The 22,516-nt window shown below is 41.9% G+C and overlaps 2 protein-coding genes across 2 annotated transcripts in view; one reads left to right on the plus strand and one right to left on the minus strand.

Annotated features, from left to right (window-relative positions):
* Nucleotides 1-8,670: 8,670 nt before the first annotated feature.
* Nucleotides 8,671-9,012, minus strand: LOC112622675 (small integral membrane protein 26-like). The gene has a single exon (XM_025382380.1). The coding sequence runs from the start codon at nucleotides 9,010-9,012 to the stop codon at nucleotides 8,671-8,673; it is 342 nt and encodes a 113-aa protein (XP_025238165.1).
* Nucleotides 9,013-14,555: 5,543 nt separating this feature from the next.
* The window catches only part of HINT3 (histidine triad nucleotide binding protein 3), a 24,881-nt gene continuing 16,920 nt past the window's right edge, over nucleotides 14,556-22,516 (plus strand). The window contains exon 1 of the mRNA XM_025384404.1: nucleotides 14,556-15,240. Within this exon, the coding sequence (XP_025240189.1) occupies nucleotides 15,040-15,240 (201 nt within the window). The 5' untranslated portion in view covers nucleotides 14,556-15,039. The remainder of the gene's footprint in view (nucleotides 15,241-22,516) is intronic.

Here is a 22,516-nt window from a genome sequence, read left to right on the forward strand (position 1 = left end):
AAAGCATCTTTTATGAAACAGATAATCTAGGCAAAGCAGTACAGTGGCTGGTACTGTGTAGGCATGAAAGAAATGTTAGCTAGATCTTGGCACCTTCACTTGTTAGCACAAGTTACTTGAGCTCTCTCTGCCTCAGTTTCCTTATCTATAAAATGAGAGCAATAGTACCTACCTCTAATAGAGAATTAAATGGGTTAATATATGTATAGTGTCATTACATTATATAGCTTTCATTGTTAGAAACATACTCATTTCCTTTCCCTTCAAGATTGTTCTAAGATTCATGGCATTACTGTAGATATGTGTCCCTTGTGTACGTGTGTGTGTGTTTGATATTTCTCATATGAACATACTTCTCTACCACTATTTATCTACTCTCCTGTCAGTGATAAGGTTGCTTGCACTTATGTGCTTTGGGGGTGTGTGAATGTTTGGCTTTGTAAGGTAAATAACATCACAATGTTTTGCAAAGTGATTGCACCGTTTATATGCCCCTCAGAGTATCTTGTCCAACACTCGATATTGTTAGACTTAGTTTTTGCCAATATCAAGCGTGTGTAATGTTATCTCACTGTGGCTTTAATTTGCATTTCTCTGATTACTAATGAGAATGAGCATCTTTAAATGTGTTTCTTAGCCATTCTTTTTTTCTTTTTTGTGAGATCTCTTTTCATGTCTTCTGCCCAGTGAGTTTTTTTTGTTGTTTGTTTGTTTTTGGCGAGACAGGGTCTCACTCTGTCACCCTGGTTGGAGTGCAGTGGCGTGATCTCGCCTCACTGCAATCTCTGTATCCCAGGCTCAAGTGATCCTCCCACCTCTCAGCCTCCTGAGTAGCTGGGACCGCAGGCACGCACCACCATGTCTGGCTAATTTTTTGTGTTTTTTGGTAGAGACAAGGTTTTACCATGTTGCCCAGGTTGGTCTCGAACTCCTGAGCTCAGGCAATCCACCAGCCTCAGCCTTTCAAAGTGCTGGGATTACAGATATGAGCCACTGTGCCCAAGCTGCCTGTTTTCTAAAGTCTGTCTTCTTGGAAGAGGTCACCTAATGTCCTTGCCATTCCTGCCTTAAAAATAATAGACATTCATCAGTCTGTTAATCTTATATACTTTTGATGAGGAAGACAAACAGCTAACATGATGGTGTCAGACAGTCTCAGGCCCTACCAGGGTATTTTCTCAAAATTCTCCCTTAAACAGGCAATATATAGAGAGAGGAATGAAAAAAGAAGGTTTTTGTCAGTTTATGTTTTACTTTGCACATCTGGACATAGATTTGCACTTATTAATTTGGTTATATGACTTTTTTAAGGAAGTAGCATCAAGAAGTTCAGTTGTCATAAGAGTAAGCATTTACTGAACACTTATGTTCTAGGTACTATTCTAAGCACTTTACATATATTACTTCAATCTTCATAATAACTTGTGCTAGTCATGAATAGGTACTACTACTATTTTCCAGCCAAGGAAAATGGAAGCCATAAAAAATTAAATGATTTATTTGAAGTGGAATCACTACTAAGTGGTAGAAATGGGCTTCAAATTGAGGGAGACTGGATCCCCCAGTCTATGCCTTAAACCACCAGGATAACTACAGGAAATAGAAAGTTAGTTGGGAGTACAGCAGAAACAGAGAAGCTGTGGTGGGCGCCCAGAAGGAATTCAGGGAATTGGTGGGCCGCTAGAGTAGGCTGGATAGAGAAGGAAGTACAGATGGGAGGGTGGCTGGAAGAGTTAAAGAGAGAAAGATCATGAATAGAAATTGCTACCATGTCAGGAGAGTACAAAAGTTGCTCGGACAAGTGCTGACAGAGCTGTGAACAGTCATTGATGTTCAGGTTTCCAGATAATCTGGGTGATTATAAAGTTTGGATATGCCACAGAGGTGAGTTGTGTTAAAGAGGAATAGAGGCAAAGGGCATTGAAATCCAGGTGTTTGAGAAGCGGTGAGTCATCGACAGTGAAGTTGTCTAAGATAACAGCAGGAGCTTGGCAGTGTTTGTTAGCCAGGTGCTGAAGCTCTCTGTGAATCTGGGAGTGATCTAGAAGCAGGTAGATGAAGGTGATTATGCTCCATGCTATAGCATGAGACTCCAAAGAGGGCAGAGGGCTGGGCACTGTGGCTCATGCCTGTAATTCCAGTACTTTGGGAAGCCGAGGTCACCTGAGGTCAGGAGTTCGAGGCCAGCCTGGCCCACCTGATGAAACTCCATCTCTACTAAAAATATAAAATTAGCCAGCCTTGATGGTGCACATTTGTAATCCCGGCTACTTGGGAGGATGAGGCAGAAGAATTGCTTGAACCCAAGAGGTGGAGGTTGCAATGAGCCGAGATCACGCCATTGTACTTGGGTAGGAATGGAATAACCTGGAGCTGGCAATTAGAAGCTAGGAGAATGCCAGCCCTGCTTCCAAACCTCTCAGCGTGTTGGGAGGAGAGAACAAGCAGTTTTTGCTTGTCAAAGCTCAAGGGAAATAATATTCTTGCAGGAAATCCAAGTTTCAGTTAAGGAAAGAAGGTGAAGGTATCGCTCTGCTAAGAGGTTGAGGGTATAGATTAGAGTAAGTACAATAAAATTGTGTTTTTTACAGTGGAAAGAGCTTCAAAAGAGGTTAACAGTAGAAAAAAGTTTGGGGAAAAGAAGCATGGGAAAGTTTGGGTATGAGTAAAGAGAAATTTTTACCTTGAGGGTAACTAATAAGAACAAGAGTTAGTAGTGTGGATAAGATACATTGGCCTTGAGATGATGAGGAAATATAGGTGTGAGCTTGACAAGAAAATTGACATTAACTTCAAGATGTCGGAGGTATGCTGATTTACATGGTAGCTGTTTCCTGTTCGGAGGTATGCTGATTTACATGGTAGCTGTTTCCTGCTGCTTTGGGGGAGATAAGAAATGCCCCCCGGTGCTGCTAAAAGGCCTTCAAGACAGACCCATCTATCATCCACCAAGTAAATTCATCTTCCTGTGTCCTATTTTCTCCATTTCTAAAATAGGGATAATAATATCCTCTTCTCTGAGTTGACATGAGGATCAATTTGTGTATATGAAAGTGCCTTAGAAAATTGTAAAATGCCAGATAAAAGTAAGTTAGAAATATGATGGTGTTAGTCACATCAAACTTTGTTTATGCTGAATTCTTTATCAAAAATACAAAGTCCAGGTGTAGACTTGTTCCTGATTCAAAAAAAAAAAAAAGAAATTACTTTCAATGCTTTGTTTAAGGACATGGCTTTTAAGATTAAGATTATAAAAAACAGAAATGTCTGCATTATATTCTGTAGACAAAACAATTTATCAAAGAAATAGGGATGGGAAAGTTTTGCTTTTGTCATTCTCTCCATTAGAAATAATTTACACTGTTTCCACTTAACAACAGATCGGGACTTCCCTTAATGTCGGGCCACCGGCCAGTATTTGTTCAAAGAGAGCTGTAAGGCAGTTCAGTAATCAGAAACTGGAAATTTCTCTTTTCCCACACACAAGCACTCCTTCCTCCTCTTATTTTGCTGAGACTTTCACACTCATTGCAACATATGGAGGCCAATATACATGCAATATTTAGTACCAGGCAACAGCCACCTTAGCCTTAGTATTTCTTTTATTGTTTTTCTTAAGGAGGGAGAAATGTTTTCATGCTTATTATTCTTTTACCTTTGGGAAAATCTAATATTCTTCAGACAGTGGTGAAAGAGCAAAAATTTATTGGTATTTACTAAATATAAGACAGGAATGGTCTTTGTATTTGTGCTCAGGTAATTTCTATTTAGGATGCAGAAAATGATATGCCTATTATCAAGATAATATTTTATCAGATTAGAACAAACCCACAAACACACTTTCCACATCCTCACTATAAAATGGAAAGAAACATGACATTGTATCATGCATATGGTCATAGCAGCTCAAGAGTCCACCTCTGCCAGAAATACCACGAAATCTGCATGAAAATGCCCTATATCTTCTGACATGTCATGAACAACTCAAAAATATATGGAATAGGATTATTTATAAAGCAGAGAATTATTAGAGGAAATGAAGTTCATCTGGAATCCTGAATCTTAAAAAAAGTTGATCAGGATGTTTTACTTAGGACAAAAGTATTGGTGAATAAGTAAAATGTAGAGATAAAAGAGAAGGAAAAACATCTAGCCATAATATGTCCATCCAGAGACCATGAGTGAATCTATTTTTTCAGCCATTTTCTTATAAATACTTAATTATATTTAATAAACATGGAATCATACTAGCCACACTCTTTTGTAACCTATTTAACATATTCAAGGTCCCATCAGACTGCCTGGCTCTGGGTTCCAGCTCTGTCACTGACGAATAGGATGACATTGCACAAGTTACTTAATCAACCTGCTGATAAGAATGGGAATTTTGAGCAGAGGAGTCACAGGCTGTAGAGCTGCAAAGATTAAGTGGTCATCAGACAACATTGGAAGTCTGTGAATAAAAGAGATTTCTAGTAAAAAAAAAAAAAAAAAAAAATCAGCAGTTCAATCTATCAGACACCTGAATGGAAATATCAAGCTTGTAGGTGGATTGTGATTTGAAGAAAAGCATGAAGAGTTAGAAGTGTAGGAGTCATGGGCATATAGATATTTAGAGCAGTGAGATTGGATAAAATCAAGGGAGCAACTGTAGATAGAGAAGAAGACCAAGAACTGAGCCCTGGAGTATTCCAACACTAAGAGTTTAGAGGGGAGATACAAAGGGAAGGGAAAGAACTTATGAAGAAAAAAGGAAAACAAGAGAATGCAGTGACCTGGAAACATATGAAGAAGGTGTATTAAGGAGACAGGGATTATTAAAATGTGCCAAATGCTGCTAATCAGGTAAGAAAAGGACTGAGAATTGGCCATTGAATTTGGCAATGTGGAGGTTCCCAAGATCAGTGGGTGTGGAGAGAAAGTTTGAAAGAAGAGAAGGTTTACAAGAGAACTGGAGGAAAGAAATTGGAGAGAGCTTGTATGGAAACTTATTTCAAGATTTCCTGCTAAGAGCAACAAATCCATGGGACAGGTCTTGGTGGGAAAAGTAGGCTCAAAAGAAAGTTTCATTTTATTTTTCTAGGGTGGAAGAAATTATAGCTTGTTTGTAAGTGGATAGAATGATCCCGTAAAGATAATAAAATAGATGACGTAGGACATAATGGGAATTTCTGAAGTGGTGTTCTTGCGTGAGCAAGAAGGAATGGGATCTAGCGTGTAAGTGGAAGAATTAGTTTTGATATGAGCATGGACTGTTTATCTTTGGTATCAGTCAGGAAGGCCAAGTATATGAGTCATCATTTTGGAGGGAGTCAGTTTAAGTTCTCTTCTGAGAGCTTCAGTTTTCCCATTATGTCCTTTATCCTTGTTCATGTGAATTACACGGGAAGTGTCAGAGTCCCAGGGCACCCCTCATTTCCAGGTCTCTAACCCTCATAGAGCTCTGTAATTCCCATAAATGGTCTCCTATCCTCCCTCCTGAAACTTTTTCTTCATGTCATCAGAAATGCAGAGTGCACCATGTCAGTTGTGTAGGAGAGTGTTTATTTTCCTGTGCCCTCACAATACAAATGCTATTACATAAAGGAATTTTTGTCAATTTAATTGAGGAAAGGCTTATTTCATTGTTATTTAATGTAGACTTCTTCAATTTCTAGTAAGGATGAATATTTTCTTCACATTTTTAAATTGTACTTTTTCTTTTAATTAATTACTTTCATAAAAGCTGCTTATTTTTTCTGCTGGAGTTTTCAACTCCTTTTTTTTTTTTTTTTTTTTTTTTGAGATAGGATCTTGCTCTGTTGCCCAGGCTGGAGTGCAGTGGCATGATCTTGGCTCATTGCAGCCTCTGCCTTCCAGGTTCACGCAATTCTCCTGCCTCAGCCACCTGAGTAATTGGGACTACAGGAATGCACCACCATGTCCAGCTAATTTTTGTATTTTTAGTAGAGATAGGATTTCACCATGTTTCCCAGGCTGGTCTCAAACTACTGGCTTCAAGTGATCTACCTGCCTCAACCTCCCAAAGTGCTGGGATTGCAGGTGTGAGCCACTGTGCTGGCCTCAAATCTTCCTCATTGTTTTGTAAGAACTCTTCATATATTAGTTTATTAATCCTATTTCTCATGCATGCTGCAAATATTTTCACTCAAATTTCCACTTTTCTTTCAATGCAGTTTTTGGCATTTTTAGATACTTTAAAAAATCTTATTTTACATCAATCAGTAATTTATTTAATGGAATCCATTTTGAGCACTTAAGCCCTTTCCTTGCCACCCCCAAGGCTAAGTAAATATTCATCTACATCTTAAAGAAACCCATAACAGTTCTTTGGTTTCAATTGTTACATTTAAATAGTTAATTTCATCAGAAGTATATCTGAGTGCATGGTATAAAGAAGAGATATAATTTTTTTTTGCCCCCTGAAATGGTGGCCAGTTGTCACAACTGTCTTTAAGAGCTAATCTCTCGTACTAGAAGGGTCCACTATCCCCTTGTAAGGGTACGGCCCAGCCAGCAGTTTCCTGCTGAGAGAAGATGCCCTGGAATGCTCTTGAGAAAGGACTGGTCATCAGTTAGGTTGGGCCTCTGTGCCAAGGCAGCCTCTTAGGTTCATGACAGCCTGCCAGGAACAGCTCCACCCAGAATTCTGATATTAACTGGTATTTGAAGCAGCAATAAGAAGAGTATTATGCATTTAGCATCAGGGAGAGAAATAAAAACCCACAAAAAGAAAAGTTGAACTTGAAAGGACAATACCAGTAGCTATGCCATTAATGATGCCATTGAGAAAATCAGATTTCACTGTCCATTTTCTAATATGTACAATCCATCTATCCATTCCCACAATTAATATTTTTCCACTGCCTACTGTGTGCCAGATACCAGGCTGGATGCTATGATAAAGAAGGCCACATCCCACCCACAGGGTGTTTACATTCAAGTAAGTATTGGGAACTGACAGGAACATCTAGAAAGCATCTGTCCCAGGTATAGGATGTAAACAGCATATAATAATGGAATAATTTAACAATACTTTTTTTTTTTTTTTTTTTTGAGACGGAGTCTTGCTGTGTCCCCCAGGCTGGAGTGCAGTGGCGCGATCTTGGCTCACTGCAAGCTCCGCCTCGCGGATTCACGCCATTCTCCTGCCTCAGCCTCCTGAGTAGCTGGGACTACAGGCGCCCACTACCGCGCCCGGCTAATTTTTTGTATTTTCAGTAGAGACGGTGTTTCACCGTGGTCTCGATCTCCTGACCTTGTGATCCGCCCGCCTCGGCCTCCCAAAGTGCTAGAATTACAGGCGTGAGCCACCGCGCCCGGCTTAACAATACATTAATAGATGAATCAACATATCAGGATATACAGTTTGCAAACTGAAGCAAGTGTATAAATTTTTTAAATGTGATAAAGGTAGAGTTAGAAAGCTGGTGGGGAAAGAATGGTAAGTTAGTTGAGTTTCCTGAGATTTCAAGGAATGTAGACACCTGAATAACTAAACAAGAATGAAATTTATTTACTTTGAGTTGGTAACAGTGACTTTGCTCAGCCACTCCAGCATCTCTACTTATTCTGGCCTTTATCAGTGTAGCTCATAGTCTCTGATATTTTTTGTGTAACTTCTCTTTTTCCCTATGAATAATCTCTTTGGTTATTGACTTACTGACTTAAATTCCTTTTTTATCATTCTCTCTAAAACCAACAGGAATCAGTCTTTCTCCCCAGCTCTAACACTAAAACTACTTTTATCCACTTTTCCAATGGCCTTAGCTCAATTCTGAGTCTTCTTCTTTCTCATACTCTTAGTGGCCTTTGGCATAGTTGATCACGCCTTCCTATTTGAAACACTCTTTGCTTTGCCTAGGACACCATTCTCTCCTTGCTCTCCTGTGTCATAGGACACTTTTTCTCATTCATGTCTGACTATTTCTCATTTCTCTGATTTCACAATGCTAGAGTGCTCCAAGCTTGGTCCTTGGAATTTTTCTCTTTTCTACTTCTACTTACCCCCGGGTGATCTCTTCTAATTTTATGAATGTAAATACTGTACTATATGCTGAAAATTCTAAAATGTGTATTTCCAGTTTGGACTCCATCTTGAACCTCAGGCTCATATGTCCAATTACTAATGACATTGTCACTTAGATGTACCAAATAGGCATCTGTAGTGGAGTGTATTATTGTTCATAATGTGTGTTGCCTTGTCCAGTGCCAGCATTATATTTGCCCTGTTCTGCTGATGTCAGGACTGGCCATGGGATTTGCTTTGGTCAATGACATGCGGTGCAAGTGACTTAAGTCGTTTTTGAGAAGAAGTCTTAAAAGCCATCATGTGGCTCCATTGCGTTATTTCTTCGCTCTGCCCTGACACCAGAAACATTCCAGATGGAGGCTGCTCCTTCAGCCTGGGTCATGAGATAAAGTTCACAAAGACACAGTAGGCCTGCAATGGACACAAATGTGAGTGAGCAAGAAATAAACTTTTTTGCTGTAAAGCATTAAGATTTTTGGAGTTGTTTAGTTTCCTTCAAGAAAATATTTATTGCATATTATTAGTGATTATGTTTTACAGCAAAATTAAATATATACACTTTTCACAAAATAGGAATCAAGGCAGCTATCAAATGTAAATGTTGAACCAAGTCCTGATTTTTAGAATTCAGCAGTCAGTCATGATTCTGCACCAGGGCCACTAGTCCCTGATTTCCAATAGTTGAGGATCTTTTCAGTAACTGGGACAAAATCTTCTTTATATGTGACCATCCTTTCCACATAAAATCCTTTTGGGCATTCAGATAGTTCACTGGGTACTTCACTTGTTGAGACATCCTTTTGTTCTACTTCATCATCTGTTGGCTTCTCCTTTTTATGGCCAAAGTAAAACATTGAGCCCACCAAGGTCCAGGTGCTGACCACGGACATCTGCCAGTACCAGGCTGTGAACTGGTTTTGATATGTGGGGATGCCAGCGAGGGCCTCTATCCTCCTGGAGTTGTTTACTGCAAAAGACATAGCCTAAATTGAATGATATAGCATCTCAAATTAACATACCCAAAACAGAATGCCTGATCTTCCCTGTCCAACCCCCAAACTGCTCTGCCCACAGAGTTCCCCATCTTGGTAATTAGCAGCTTCAACCTTCCAGTTTTCAGATTAAGAAAGTTGGAATTGTCCTTGATTACTCTCTGAATCTCACACTCCACATATAGGCACTGAAAATACATCAATGAACACAACAGACACAACAGATAAAAATTCCTGTTGAGATTACATTCAATAGGAATGAAACAGACAATAATGAAAATGAATAAGCCTAGTAAGTTGAATATGAGGACTTCAATATATGTAATACATATTACTATATAATACTAAATATTTAAATGTGTAGAAGTTAATGCATGAGATGGAAAACACAGAGCCAGTTAAAGGGGAAGGGAGTACCTGGGGTGAGAGTGAGGGTGTAGGTTGCAAGGGTAGTCCGAGTTCAACTGATTGAGACAGAAACATTTTAGCAAAGACTTGAGAGCTAAAGAACTTTCGGCATGTAATAACTCTGCCCACACCTCTACAATAAGAGATGACTAAAGTGCAGCATTGCTTCTAGCATCATAAGGCCATGTCCCTAAGATGGCTCCGCCATCCCCATTCTCAGTGTATGAACAAGCCCAAAGGGCATGAGCAGGACTCAAGGATCTGGCTTACATTTTAAAACGATCACCCTAGCTGCTATGCTGAGACTAGACAGTAATGCGGGTTGGAGAGTAAGGGTGGAAGTAGTAAGACTAATTAGGAGGTTGTCAAAATAATTTATGTGAGAGGGGATGGTAGCTCAGTCAAAAGTGATAGTAGAGATAACAGCAATGTCTAAATGTACTTTACAGAATTTCTTTATGGATTGGCTAAGAGTAGCTAAAGAGAAGTGTCAGGTATGATTTCAAAGTTTTTGTCCTGAGCAGTTGGAGGAATGGAGTTTCCCTCAGCTGAGATGGTAGCAGGTTTTGGTGGGGTGAAAGAGGAGCTCTCCCCATAGTAGCTCATTCAGGCCAATTTATAACATTTATTAAAGACGGGTATGGGGTGGTTGAGTAGGCAGTTGGATATTTGAGTCTGAAGTTCAGGGGAGAGGTCTATATTAGAGATTTAAATTTGAGAGTTATTTGCAAATATATGGTATTTAAAGCCATGGACTGCATAAGACAACCAAAAAAGTGAGTGTAGCTAAAGAGAAGAGAACCTAGGACCAAAACCCTTAAATGATGAGAGAGGTTTGGAAGAAGAGGAAGTAGCACAGGAATCTGAGAAGAAACCGCCAGTGAAGTAGGAGGAAAGCAAACAAAAAAAGTGTGGTGTCCAGGAAACCAAGAGGGGAAAAGTTTGTCAAGGGAGAGGGAATGACCAACTGTTGCTGAAAAGATGAGGACTGAGAAGTGACCATTAGATTTAGTAATATAGTCAGTGATGATAACCGTAGTTTGGACCAAGTGGTGGCACTAAAAGTCTGATAGGAGGCAGTGTGAGAGAGAAAAGAAGACAGATTGAGAAGCAAACAGATACCTTTTTTGAGGAGTTTTGTTGCAAAGAGGAGCAGAAAAATAGATCCATGAGTGATGGGAAAAGCAATGTTCAAAGTTGGCTCTTAGAGTTTGTCACTGATAACAATAAGATTTATATCCACATCCTAAATTACTTGATGTGTCATTCTCATGGTGGCAGGAAGCAGACAGGTTCCTAGGTGGGAAGGAGCGGGTCCCGGGTGAAACCTCAACTTCAAGCCAGTGACAAGCCAGCTGGGCCTGGGATTCCAGCTCCAGGTGAAATCCATGGCCTGGAGTGAGGGCTACCCACTACAGATCTCTCTGCTGAGAGCTGTTCAGTTGCCCAATAAAGCTCTTCTCCACCTTGCTCACCCTCCCATTGTCCATCTAACCTCATTTTTCCCGGATATGGGACAAGAACTTGTGACCCACCAAATGGCAGGAGCAAAAGGAGCTGTAACACTTTCCTGGCCAGTTCATTGAGCTACGGGTGGGAGCTAAAGGGGCTGTAACACTTTCCTGGCCAGCTTGCTGAGCTGCAGGCAGTGGCATGGTACTGGCTGCAGGAGTGAAACGTAGCAACCCTTCTGGGGGCCCAGACCTTGGGCGTCCCTGTGCCAGACCTATAACACTATAGCCATCCTGCCCTCCGCTGGTGCCAGGTGGCCACCCCACGCAACAAGAAACAGTGGAGGGGCAGGGCCAGCCCAGGAGTCGTGGGCCAGAGCAGGGCAATGTTCAAAGTTGGCTCTTAGAGTTTGTTACTGATAACAATAAGATTTATATCCATATCCTAAATTACTTTCAAACAAGTAATTTGATGTGTCATTCTCATGGTGGCAGGAGGCAGACAGGTTCCCAGGTGGGAAGGGGCAGGTTCCCGGGTGAAACCTCAACTTCAAGCCAGTGACAAGCCAGCTGGACCTGGAATTCCAGCTCCAGGTGAAACTCATGGCTTTTACACAAATTAGCTGAAACACACTCCCCACCCTCGAACATGAACCCCCACATGCTGCGCTGCGGTACATGTGAAGGAGAGAAGAGCTGTGGCCCTTCTTGCAGCCCAGACCTTGGAGCTCCCTGAACCAGGGCTGTGACATACTGTAACACCCTCTTTGGGGCTCTGTGGTTCCTGGCGTCTCTGAGCCAGCACCTGTGCGGGTGCCTGCCCCACCGCAGCAGCCAGCATGCCTGGCTGTATGTAGGGGCCAAACTGCGCGCTCCCTCACACACCCCTCGCTGCTCTGCACCTGGCTTGCCTTTGGCAAGTGTGGGATCTGGGCCGGTTGTATGAGCCGAGCGCAGCCTGCTGGTCCGAGTGGGTGGAACAAGCCCAATGGGCATGAGCAGAACTCAAGCAGAGAGGCTGCTGGCCACAGAGGTTTCCAGCTGGTGAAGCGCCACCTGAAGGATCTGTGATAATTCTACATGCAACACGTTCATGCATTAGAAATCATTATTATCCCCATTTTATAGATGAATGAACAGAAAACTTCAGTACAGGAAGAGAAATAATTTGTGTCTCAGCAGAGAAAGAAAAATAACATAGCCCAAGTTTTCACAGATGGTAAGTTGTAGAGTAGTCCGACTCCAGAGTCTGCTCTGAAGCAGGGCTCCTGCTAGCCCATATGGTACCCCTGTGAAATTAGCAAACAGCACTTGATTTCACAAGCAGATTTTAAGTTAGTACATTGTTATGGAACCAGAATGGCTGTTCCCCAGGAGGGTTATCCAGAACATCCACTGGCAGTAGTCTTGCCTGTGTACATACAAGTGCCTGTATTTTTGCCTGATTCCACACAGGACACATTGTCTACACAATTTTCAAGTACTTCATGTTGCTCCCCTCACTTCCATGGTGGGAAATGATATCAAGTTCAAAGTTGAGGAATGAGATGCAAGCCTTGGAAAGTCCCAGGTAAGTGAGAGAAGCAATCTCAGGTGTCTCTAGGAGTGCAGTCAGAACAGATGCAACTTATGAAGGTGCGTGTGCTAGTATGTAGGTGAATGATCTCGTAAGTGTATGTGTGTGGCCATATGCACCCAATGGGGGTTTATATACAAATCAGCTCTCCACTGCTCCAGAACTTAGCCTGGAATCTCCAGTTCTGTCTGTGCTTTTCCATAAGTTAATATATGTGTATGATATGAATCAGCACACTCTTATCTGTGGTACCCTTGCACACTGCGAAACCTGAACACTCTCATGCAGTGACCTTGCTCCTAACCATTCTTCATTAGAAAATTGTTAAATGTCTACCGACATGCAAAGCACTGTGTTGCGGGATAATTCAGGAACCAGAGAGACCAAGGGGTTGAGGAGGACTTACTATTTAGGTGCACCGGCCCAGTCAGATTAACATCCAAAAAGACTGAGACCTGAACAAAGGGTCAGGTTACCTTTTAAGCATTTCCTGGGGAGGTGGGGGAGACCCATGCAGGGGGAAGCATATTACAGAAGCAAGAAACAAAGACAGTTATTTAATTGAGACATGCATTACATCATTTTTTACTTTTCAAGGAAGAACATGTTTTATGACTTGAGTTTATCTGTCTAGTGACCTTGCAGCTGTACAGCCAGAGAAACAGGGTCTTCACAATGCCTGGGAAAAGGAGAGATAAGGCTCACTAGCCACAGACAGAAAAACAGGCAGTTAATTTTTAAAGGACTCCACCTCTTTTTCTTCCTCGGGGGGAATTGGGTTTTCTTACATACAACTGAGTTTTTGCTTACACATTCTTTAATTTCTTTTAATTCCTGTTCCAACTGTACTAGGCATTATGGAATATTCACACACCCAATCTTGTTGTCAAGAAACATAATTTCTAACAGGATAAATATGTACATAAATAGCTATAAGATACAAAGAGACAAATCCTACAAGAGAAATATTGAAAACCTGTTAAATGAATTTGCAAGAGGATGTGGTTATTTCAGTTTGGCTAAAGAAAATTTCATGAACGAGGTAGCATTAGAGGGGTGGTTTGGCAGGTAGAATTTGGAGTGAAGAGATGGAAACAAGAATATTTAGGAGGGAACTGTGTGAATCAAAGCAGAGTGATGTGAGGGTGCAATACAGGCATGGAAACTGTGAATACCAAAATTTGGCATAGGTCTAATGTATTGATTCTGAACTCTGCCTTGGGCTGCTGAGGGGCAGTGAAGCTATTGTAGTGGTTCCTCAAACTACTGGCCAACTACAAAACGGAATGAAAAATGTCTTGAATGTATATATATAACAATTCAAAACACATGTAACCAATTTTTATTAGAATACGAATCCATTAAAAATCATTACTGAATTCCCAATTGGTTTGTTATGTATTTTCTCAATCAGCAAATACCAAGGGTATAACTATATAGTGAGCTAGTCCAACAAATGTTTTAGTGTTAAAAAAGGAGTGCTGTATGTCAAAAAGGTTGGTGGGTTTTGGAGTTAGACAAACCTTGATCTTAAACTCTGTCACTATTAATTAGCTGTATGGGACTGGGCAACTGAGTTTGTTCCTTCATCTCTAGAGCGGTGGTTATAAAACCAACCTTGCGTTGTTTGACAATTAGAGAAATACATGGCATGTTTTAGATGCTCAGCAAGTGCGAATTATCACAAAACGAAAAGCTGAGGTCAAATCAGAGTCCACCTTGAACACCAAGCTAAGGAACTAGTATTTTTTCTTTGAGTACATAGTTACTGAAGGTTTTGTCTGAGTGACAGGAAAATCAAGAAATAAGTTAGAAGGTGATTGCGTTGGTCTAGGTGAAGCATTATGAGGCACTGGCATTGAATTTCTGGGATATTTCAGACTATTAACTATAGGACTCCACATTTACTTGTACATGAGGAGTGTGAGATTAAAAAAAAGGTCGCTATTTTGATCTAGCTGTTCCGTTAACAACAATAAAAAGTCAACAGAGATGTAAAGGTTAGTTTTGGACATTTTGAACTTAAACTACAAATTATCGTGGCTGAAAATGCAGCAAACATGATGTTTGTTGAAAATAAGGCTTTAGGAATTTTGCTCATTCTTTAAAAACCTACAAATTTTAAAAATCAAACTTTAAAAAACTTTTTTTTTGGAAAAACGGCAGCGTAATACAATATTTGGACACGCTATATACTATGGGCTTTGAAGAAAGCCTGTCCAGAAGACCCAACATCCTTCCTTATGACAGACACTCCCGCGCCTCGGTGATGTCACCACGACCCGCGGCTCGCTCTGCGTCTTGGCAGACGTCGTGCGTCATTACCAACGAGGCGCAGGGGTCAGGACGACTCTCGGCAGCGCCATCGCTCGCCCTCTAGTGGCAGCTGGTTTTGAAGTCGGCCTCAGACTTTGAAGTTCCCCACCGCTTCTCCTTCCCCCTCCCCTCAGCCTGGATCACCGCCCAGCGTCAGGCGAAGGGGGACGCCTCGAGGTAAAACGAGGAGGTGCGGGACGCGGAGCCTGTGCGGCCCGGTAGCCCTGGAGAGGCCAAGACTCTAGGCCGCGAGGGGCGGGTGCGATGGCGGAGGAACAGGTGAACCGCAGCGCCGGCCTGGCCCCTGACTCTAAGGCCTCGGCGACTGCAGAATCTACGGTTTCCTCAGTGGAGACCCCTGAAGCCGCTGCCAAGTCACCAGAGCCCAAGGATTACGACAGCACCTGCGTGTTCTGCCGGATCGCGGGGCAGCAGGACCCGGGCACTGAACTCCTGTACTGCGAGGTGGGCGGCGAGGCGCGGCCGGGGGTGGGTGAGGACCTCGCCGCCCCTTGGAGCTCTGGCAGGGAGGCCTAGCCGGTGTGGACCGGGTGCAGAGGATCCCGATCGCTGCTAAGCTCGCCGAGGCACGGCTGCTCTGTATGGATGGGGCTCGGGGGAGCTGGGGGTACGCCCACTACGGGCATTTCTGCAGGGTCCAGGTGCTGACGACAGACGCACACCTAGGAGACGGACAGGCACTGGCTCCAGCGGTCTCTTTGCTGTTCCGAGGGGCAAAGAGTGAATGACAGGGCCGAATGCTTTGGCCTGTGTTTGCAGGTACCCAGGTAATTGGTACAAATAACATTTTGTGGCCTCTGCTTTTATTACAAGGATTCTCCCGCACCTTCAAGATACTGATTTTAAATCCTGCACACTCTAATACCGATACTCATGAGAAAACTAGTAGAAAATAGGTAATGGTAATTGTGAAAAGCTATTTGTTAGATTGGCAGAAAATAGGCTGGAGGCAGTGGGTCTTAGGTCAAACTATTACTGAATTGCCTCAGAATTCCACTGTCAGTTGGGATGCGTGGACATTTTCAGAGCATGAAGACTTTGCCCAGATGTTTTTAAATGGATAATCTGGTACACACTTTATTCTGTTGGTTTTACTTGTCCATATAGAAACAACTTTTTGAGAGAATTAACTCCAAAGATTGTGTCTTTTGTAGTCAACATTCCTTTATTTTTAAAAAATAAATAGAATTCCTTCTAAGCACCTTGTTTTGGAGGTTGTTGAGCAAGATAAGGGACAGTCTGTGTCTAGATTTTACAGTCTAAAGGGCGGAGTGTATACAGAGGAGGTAGCCAATTACGATGCCTCGTGCTGTGGTCAGGTGATTTTACAGTATTTTGTAAGCTTATGGGAGGAGCATCTAACCAGATCTGAAGAATTAGGGAAGGCTTTCCAGAGGAAATGAGACTTGAAGAAATAAGTAGGAGTTGATCACATGAGGAAATGGAGAGAATAATGTCCCAGGTAGAGAGACCCCCCGAGAGGTTCAGTTTGTGTGATAGAAAAGCGAACAGAAATTATCTAGTGCGTAGAGTTTGAGAGGATGGAAGATGAGGCTGGAGAGGTAAACAAGGGGCCAGATTATTAAGTGTGTTGGAATTCATGTGAAGGAATTTTGTCTTTAGAGCAAAGTGAAGCTTCGCAATGTTTAATGGTGGGCTAGGAGGAAGATGTTGCGGAGTTATAGGAAGGAGTTTGATCTTTGAAAGGTCATTCTGGGATCATTGTGGAGACTGATTTGGAGGAGACCAGTCTGGAGGTGTGGAGACCTATTAGAAAGCTATTAGAGTAATCTACCCTGATGATGGCCTGAAATGAGAATGTGGTAGAGGAGATTATGAAAAGTATATCAATTTAAGAGATACAGTATTCAGGAGGTAAAACAGGCAGGACTTGATGGATACAGGTCAGTGATTCTCAACTGGGGGCAATTTTGCCCTCCCAGGGGATGTTTTCCAATGTCTTGAGATACTTTTGATTGTAACAACTTCTGGCACTTCTGGGGGTTGCCTCTGGGACCTAAATAATGGGTAAAAGCCAGGGTTGCTATTAACTTGGTACAGTGCACAGGATAGCACAGCCACCCCCGCCCCGGCCCCCGCCATCAACACACGCACATAAAACAGACTTATCCAGTCCTCAAAATGTCAGAAGTGCCAAGGTTTAGAAACTTTGATTTAGATATAAGAGAATAAGGAAAAGAAAGAGGGGGAAGTAAAAGATGATTTCTGGGTTTCTGGCTAGGGTAAACTGGTAGTGGTACTACCATTTCATTAAGATCAGGAACACAGGAGGAGAAAAGATAGCCAGGGGAGTGGTGGGGAGTAGCAAAACGATGAGTTCAGCTATGGAGTCATGGAGTTTGAGGTGAGTTTGAGCCATCTAACTAGAGATGTCTTTTAAATGGTTGGATAGTCTAGCGCTCTGTAGAGGGATCTGTATCTCTAACCCAGATTACAGGAACTGTCAGTTTATAGATGGAAACTGAAAAAGAAGGGAAGTGATGAGGTCACCCAGGAGGTTAAAAAGTGAAGGGGAGGCCTACACAGAACTCTGAAGAACACTAACATCATAAGGGACAGGCAGAGGAAGAGGACCTGAAAAGGGAAGAGAGAAGGAACAGAGAAATAGAAGGAACGCTGAGAAGGCCAAGAGAAGGGAGTATGTCAAAAAGAAAGGAATTATCAGCAATGTCAGCAGCAATATCAGCCTGCCTTCATCCTCAAATCTGGGTTAGGTGACCCTTGTATGTCCTTGCAGAGAGGCCAAGTCAGATCAGGACTGGTTGTGTCCCCAAAGTGATGTTCATTGACCTTGAGGAGAGCAATTTTATGAAGTGGTAAAGCAAAAGGCAGATAGCAGTTGATTGAGAAAACTTGGGAAAGGAAGGAGTGAAAACAGCAAATACAGACAACTCTCGCAGGAATGTGGCAATCCAGGGGAGGAGAGAAAGGTAGTGGTAGCTACAGGAGAAGTTGGGGATTAAGAGAAAGCTTTTAAAACAGTGAAGACGTTTGTGTGTTCAAATCTCATGGGAAGATGCCTATAGAGAGAGGTTTAAAATGGCCCGGGGGTAGAACGTTGCCCCTGAGAAAGAGGAAACTCATTCCTCACTGTCTGTGTGCCAGGTACTGTTGGAGGCATGGGGATACAGCCGTAAACAAAGCATGCAAAACTCCTTGCCCTTATGGCACTTACATCATAGTTGCAGAAAAGGATAATACTCAAAATAGTAAGTACAATTTATAGCTTATTAGGTAGCAGAAAATAAAGAGGAAGGGGATGCAGTTTAAAAATTTTAGTCCGGAAAATCTGCACTAAGCAGGTGACATTTGAGTTAAGCCTTGAAAAAGGAGAAGGAGCAATTATATGGTTATTTACAAGTAAAAGCTTTGAAGTAGCTCCTCTGAAGGCTGGGAGAGAGAATTAGGGAAACAAGGATTGTTGTACAGCGGGTCACTTGAGGTTGAGGACATTCGATTTCAGGTCATGTGAGGTTGAGGACATTCAATTTCAGGTCACACCAGTCTGCTCAGTTGTGTGATTCTCTACCCACTTTCCAGCAGCAGCCTAAGGCTGGGATTACACAAGGTAGGCAGTTGTATTGACCTAGGGTTGGGGTTTTGCCATGTGGGTGTTATAGAAGTGTAGTAAGACACAGTTAAGAAGTTATGGAGCCGGGCGCAGTGGCTCATGCCTGTAATCCCAGCACTTTAGGAGACTGAGGTGGGTGGATCATGAGGTCAGGAGTTTGAGACCAGCCTGGCCAACATGGTGAAACCCCATCTCTACTAAAAATACAAAAATTAGCTGGGTGTGGTGGCACGCACCTGTAGTCCCAGCTACTTGGGAGGCTGAGGGAGGAGAACTGCTTGAATCCGGGAGGTGGAGGTTGCAGTGAGCCAAGATGGCGCCACTGCACTCCAGCCTTGGTGACAGAGCAAGACTCTGGAAAAAAAAAAAAAAAAGAAGAAGAAGTTATGGCAAGCGAGTGGCTGAAGTGGTAGACCATGGAATATATGCTGAATAGAAGGAAGTAAAGACAGCACCTGACAAGGAGAAAGAATACGTACACCAGTTGTCTGTTTGCAGACCTCTGTTGTACTGACCCATAGAGTCAGGAGGGACCTAGTTCTGCCTCTTCAATCTCCCTTTATTTTACTAAATATAAAAGTAGGTTAAAGAGAGGTAAAGTGCATTTTCAAACTCAGAGTTCAATATTTAGTAGATCCTTAGAAAGTGCTTTTAAATTTTGTATTCTGCAATTCCAATAATGAAACTCAAGGAAAATAGATACTAGTAGCTCTAGAAAGCTTTGTCTAAAAATAGTCATCAAAAGGGTGGGATCCAGACTTCTATCACATCCAAGGTGAGAATTTTTCTTGATTAGGAACAAAGTAAACAATATGAAGAGCTTGGGGATATTTTCATGGTGGAAATAAGACATAATCAGTACTTTGGACTAATTTACACCCTAAATTAGGGAAATAGGGTGAATATATACAATAGCCCATTGTCAGTAGAAAAACACAAACTGCTTTTTTTCTTTTCCCATTCAACAGCAATCAACACAGAACACTTCTGTGACCAAATGTATGGAGGTGTTCCCACACACACCAAGCAAACAATCAGTTTTGCAGCAGACACCAGCTCGGTGTCCTCCATTGCAATTCTTATACTATCTACCTGGTGATAGCATCAGATCCCACGGGTTGCAGACTCAGTCCCCAAAACTGGCCTGCCCTTCCCACCAGTTGCAAGTCCAGACCTCTGGAACTTCTGACCGACCAGCTTGAAGTTGGGGGTCCCACGACCTTCTCTTTGGGTTCTAGAACTTGCTAGAGTGGCTTGCAGAACTCAGGGAAACACTTAGGTTTACTGGTTTATTATAGAGGATATTCCAAAGGATGCTGATGAAGAGATGAATAGCCCTAAGTATGGGGAAAAGGGAGCAGAGCTTCCATGCCCTCCTCAGGCGTGTCCTCTCCCAGGAGCCTCCATGAGTTCAGCTATCCAGAAACTCTCTAAATTCTGTTCTCTTAGGCCTTTTATGGAGTCTTCATTGGATAGGCCTGACTGACAATTCTGTATTAATGTGACTGGACAAAAAGGGTATGATCTAATACTGGTAGACTGAGTCGAGAAACCCAGCAAGGCCTGTCCAGATTCTTCTTGGCCTCTGTGTGCAGCTTTCCTTCCTCCAGGGTATGAGGCAGAATCCCTTCAGAAATGAGAGTCTCATGATCCACAATCAGAAAGGTCAGGGAAGATTATAGTCCTGACTTGGGCAAGTAAAGGGAGGGCAAGAGAAGGTCAGAGAGATTGAGAGAGAGATTCTTTTTCTGAGGCCTGTCTCTGAGGCCTAAAGTGCCTCAACATGATTTAAAAAAAAAGACTGTAACAAGGGTATTGGGAGTTATGAGCTAGGAATCATGGATGGAAACCTATATATATATATATCTCACACACATATCCATATAATACAGAACATAAGATACATATATCTGTATAATAGTGCTCCCAAAAGTTGTCTATCTTTTTCAGATTGAATTTAAGATGACTTTATGTACAAGAACTCACTCATGAAAGATTAAAGATTAATCATTTTAAAAAGAATAATTATATAACGTAATTCGATGGTTTATATCATACATTCATATATTCATTCAAATATATTCATTGTAAACATTTAGAAACTGTTGGGTTTATATAAAGTGTAATTTAAGTACAAAAGAGAAAAATTTCCATTTGGAAAAATTGGAGTTACCAGCATCATGACGGGTTAGTCTGGCAAGCCTTTCCAGCAAAAGTTATAGAAGATTCTTCACTCCATAAACCTCCATATGGTGTTGTCTAATTGTACACTGCAGATTTAAAACTAAGCAAAGGCTGAACCATGCATTCTCAATGGGGCAAATGACACTCCCAAAGGGGTGAAAATTGGTTTTTGGTGGTGATGGGGCAATGTCTTACTGTTTCGTGTATGAGGCACAGATATACATAGAGTAAACAGAGGGTATAGCTGTGGTATTAAAATCTCATGGAGATGGGATTGGGGAAAAAAAGTCTTAAAAGGCTCATTAGATAAGCAATAATGAAAAAGTAATTGAGTAACACTGGACTAGAATTTACCTTGCTTGGAACTATACTGAGGAAGTAACTCAGTGTCAATTTAACTTGAACGTTGTCCCCATTCTTTAATCAAATTTTGCCTAGCACCTTAGATGACATGATACTGAAATGTTTTTTCAAATGTTACTTTTAACATTTGCTTTAGATGTCAGTCAGGGTCCAGTTGCTGGAAAGAAAAAAAAAAAAATTATAGGTACTGAAAGCAGAAATTGATTTAATGTAGGGAATCATTTGCTTAAAAAACTCTTTAGAAGGGCTGGTAGAGCAGGTTCTAGAATATCCTTCAGGAGTGACACCCAGACCAGCACTGCAGAACTGTTTATTGGAGAGCTGCTTTCCCTGACACAGTGAGGAAGGCAGGAGTCAGGTGGCTGCCATTAGAACTTTAACCTCAGAAAGATGCTTCTTTAGTTGTGATTCAGAGATAAAGAAGCAGTGTGACTGCTACTTGTAAGTGATATTTCCAGTGGGAATGCTATTGGCATTTTGCGTACAACTCTACTTTGTTTTGTGGGACTATTTCTCCTGTTGCAGGATGGTTAGCATCCCTGATCTCTGTGCACCAAATTCTAGCAGTATCCATGATCAAAAGAGCATCTATGTATTTCCATCTCTGGTTGAGAAACATGGCTTCAGAGCCACCCTCCATCTGCTGGGTCCATGCTGGCAGTTTTTTCCCAAGAAAAAAATAGATGTCTTGCCATTCTTGATATCCTTGAAGCTAGTGATAAGGTATTCAAAAGGGGGAGGGGGAGAAAGATAAAAGAAAGAAAAGAAAAAACCTGTCTTTGTAGTCTTAGAGCTGGCCAAGTTTGGAAGATGGATGATAACAGAAGCAGCAAAAACATGGCTTTTTGATTGGCAAGATCTAAATTCCCTCTGGGATTTTTTAGCTTTTTTAGTTCTGCATTACAGAAAACACAAATATTTAGAATGGAGGTTGAGTGCCAATCTGCCCTATTTGGGTTTTCAGATTTAAAGAAATCTGAAACAGTTATTTGTTGTGTTTAAATTGATGATTAGAGTCAGTGGTGAAAATGAAGTCAGGACAGGCTAGCTCTTCCTCTCATCCATGTATTACCAAAAGGATAAAAGTTGGTTCTTCCCTGGGGTGGAGCAGAGGTGGCAGGGGAAAAACATTTTTTATTCTTTTTATATGTAAAGCATAGGTATACCATACAGAACATAAACATATATACAGTGTATCTGTGACATTAAAACATCATGGGAGGGGGCAATCAGAAAACGTCTATAAAGGCTCCTTAGGGAGGTGATAATGAGAAAAGGTTGAGACACACTGATCTGATTCAAAAATGGCCACAATTCCAATTTAAGAAGGGGTTTTGCAAAGAGAAACTGAAAGATCATAGAAAACCTATCTCTGGGCCGGGCGCGGTGGCTCAAGCCTGTAATCCCAGCACTTTGGGAGGCCGAGACGGGCGGATCACGAGGTCAGGATATTGAGACCATCCTGGCTGACACGGTGAAACCCCGTCTCTACTAAAAAATACGAAAACTTAGCCGGGCGAGGTGGTGGGCGCCTGTAGTCCCAGCTACTCGGGAGGCTGAGGCAGGAGAATGGCGTAAACC

This window comes from Theropithecus gelada, chromosome 4 (genome assembly GCF_003255815.1).
Source record: "Theropithecus gelada isolate Dixy chromosome 4, Tgel_1.0, whole genome shotgun sequence".
In the NCBI taxonomy this organism is placed as follows: Eukaryota; Metazoa; Chordata; class Mammalia; order Primates; family Cercopithecidae; genus Theropithecus; species Theropithecus gelada.

Excerpts from the sequence above, each read along its gene's own strand:
- LOC112622675 (XM_025382380.1), bottom strand. The coding sequence starts at position 9,012 with ATGTCTTTTGCAGTAAACAACTCCAGGAGGATAGAGGCCCTCGCTGGC.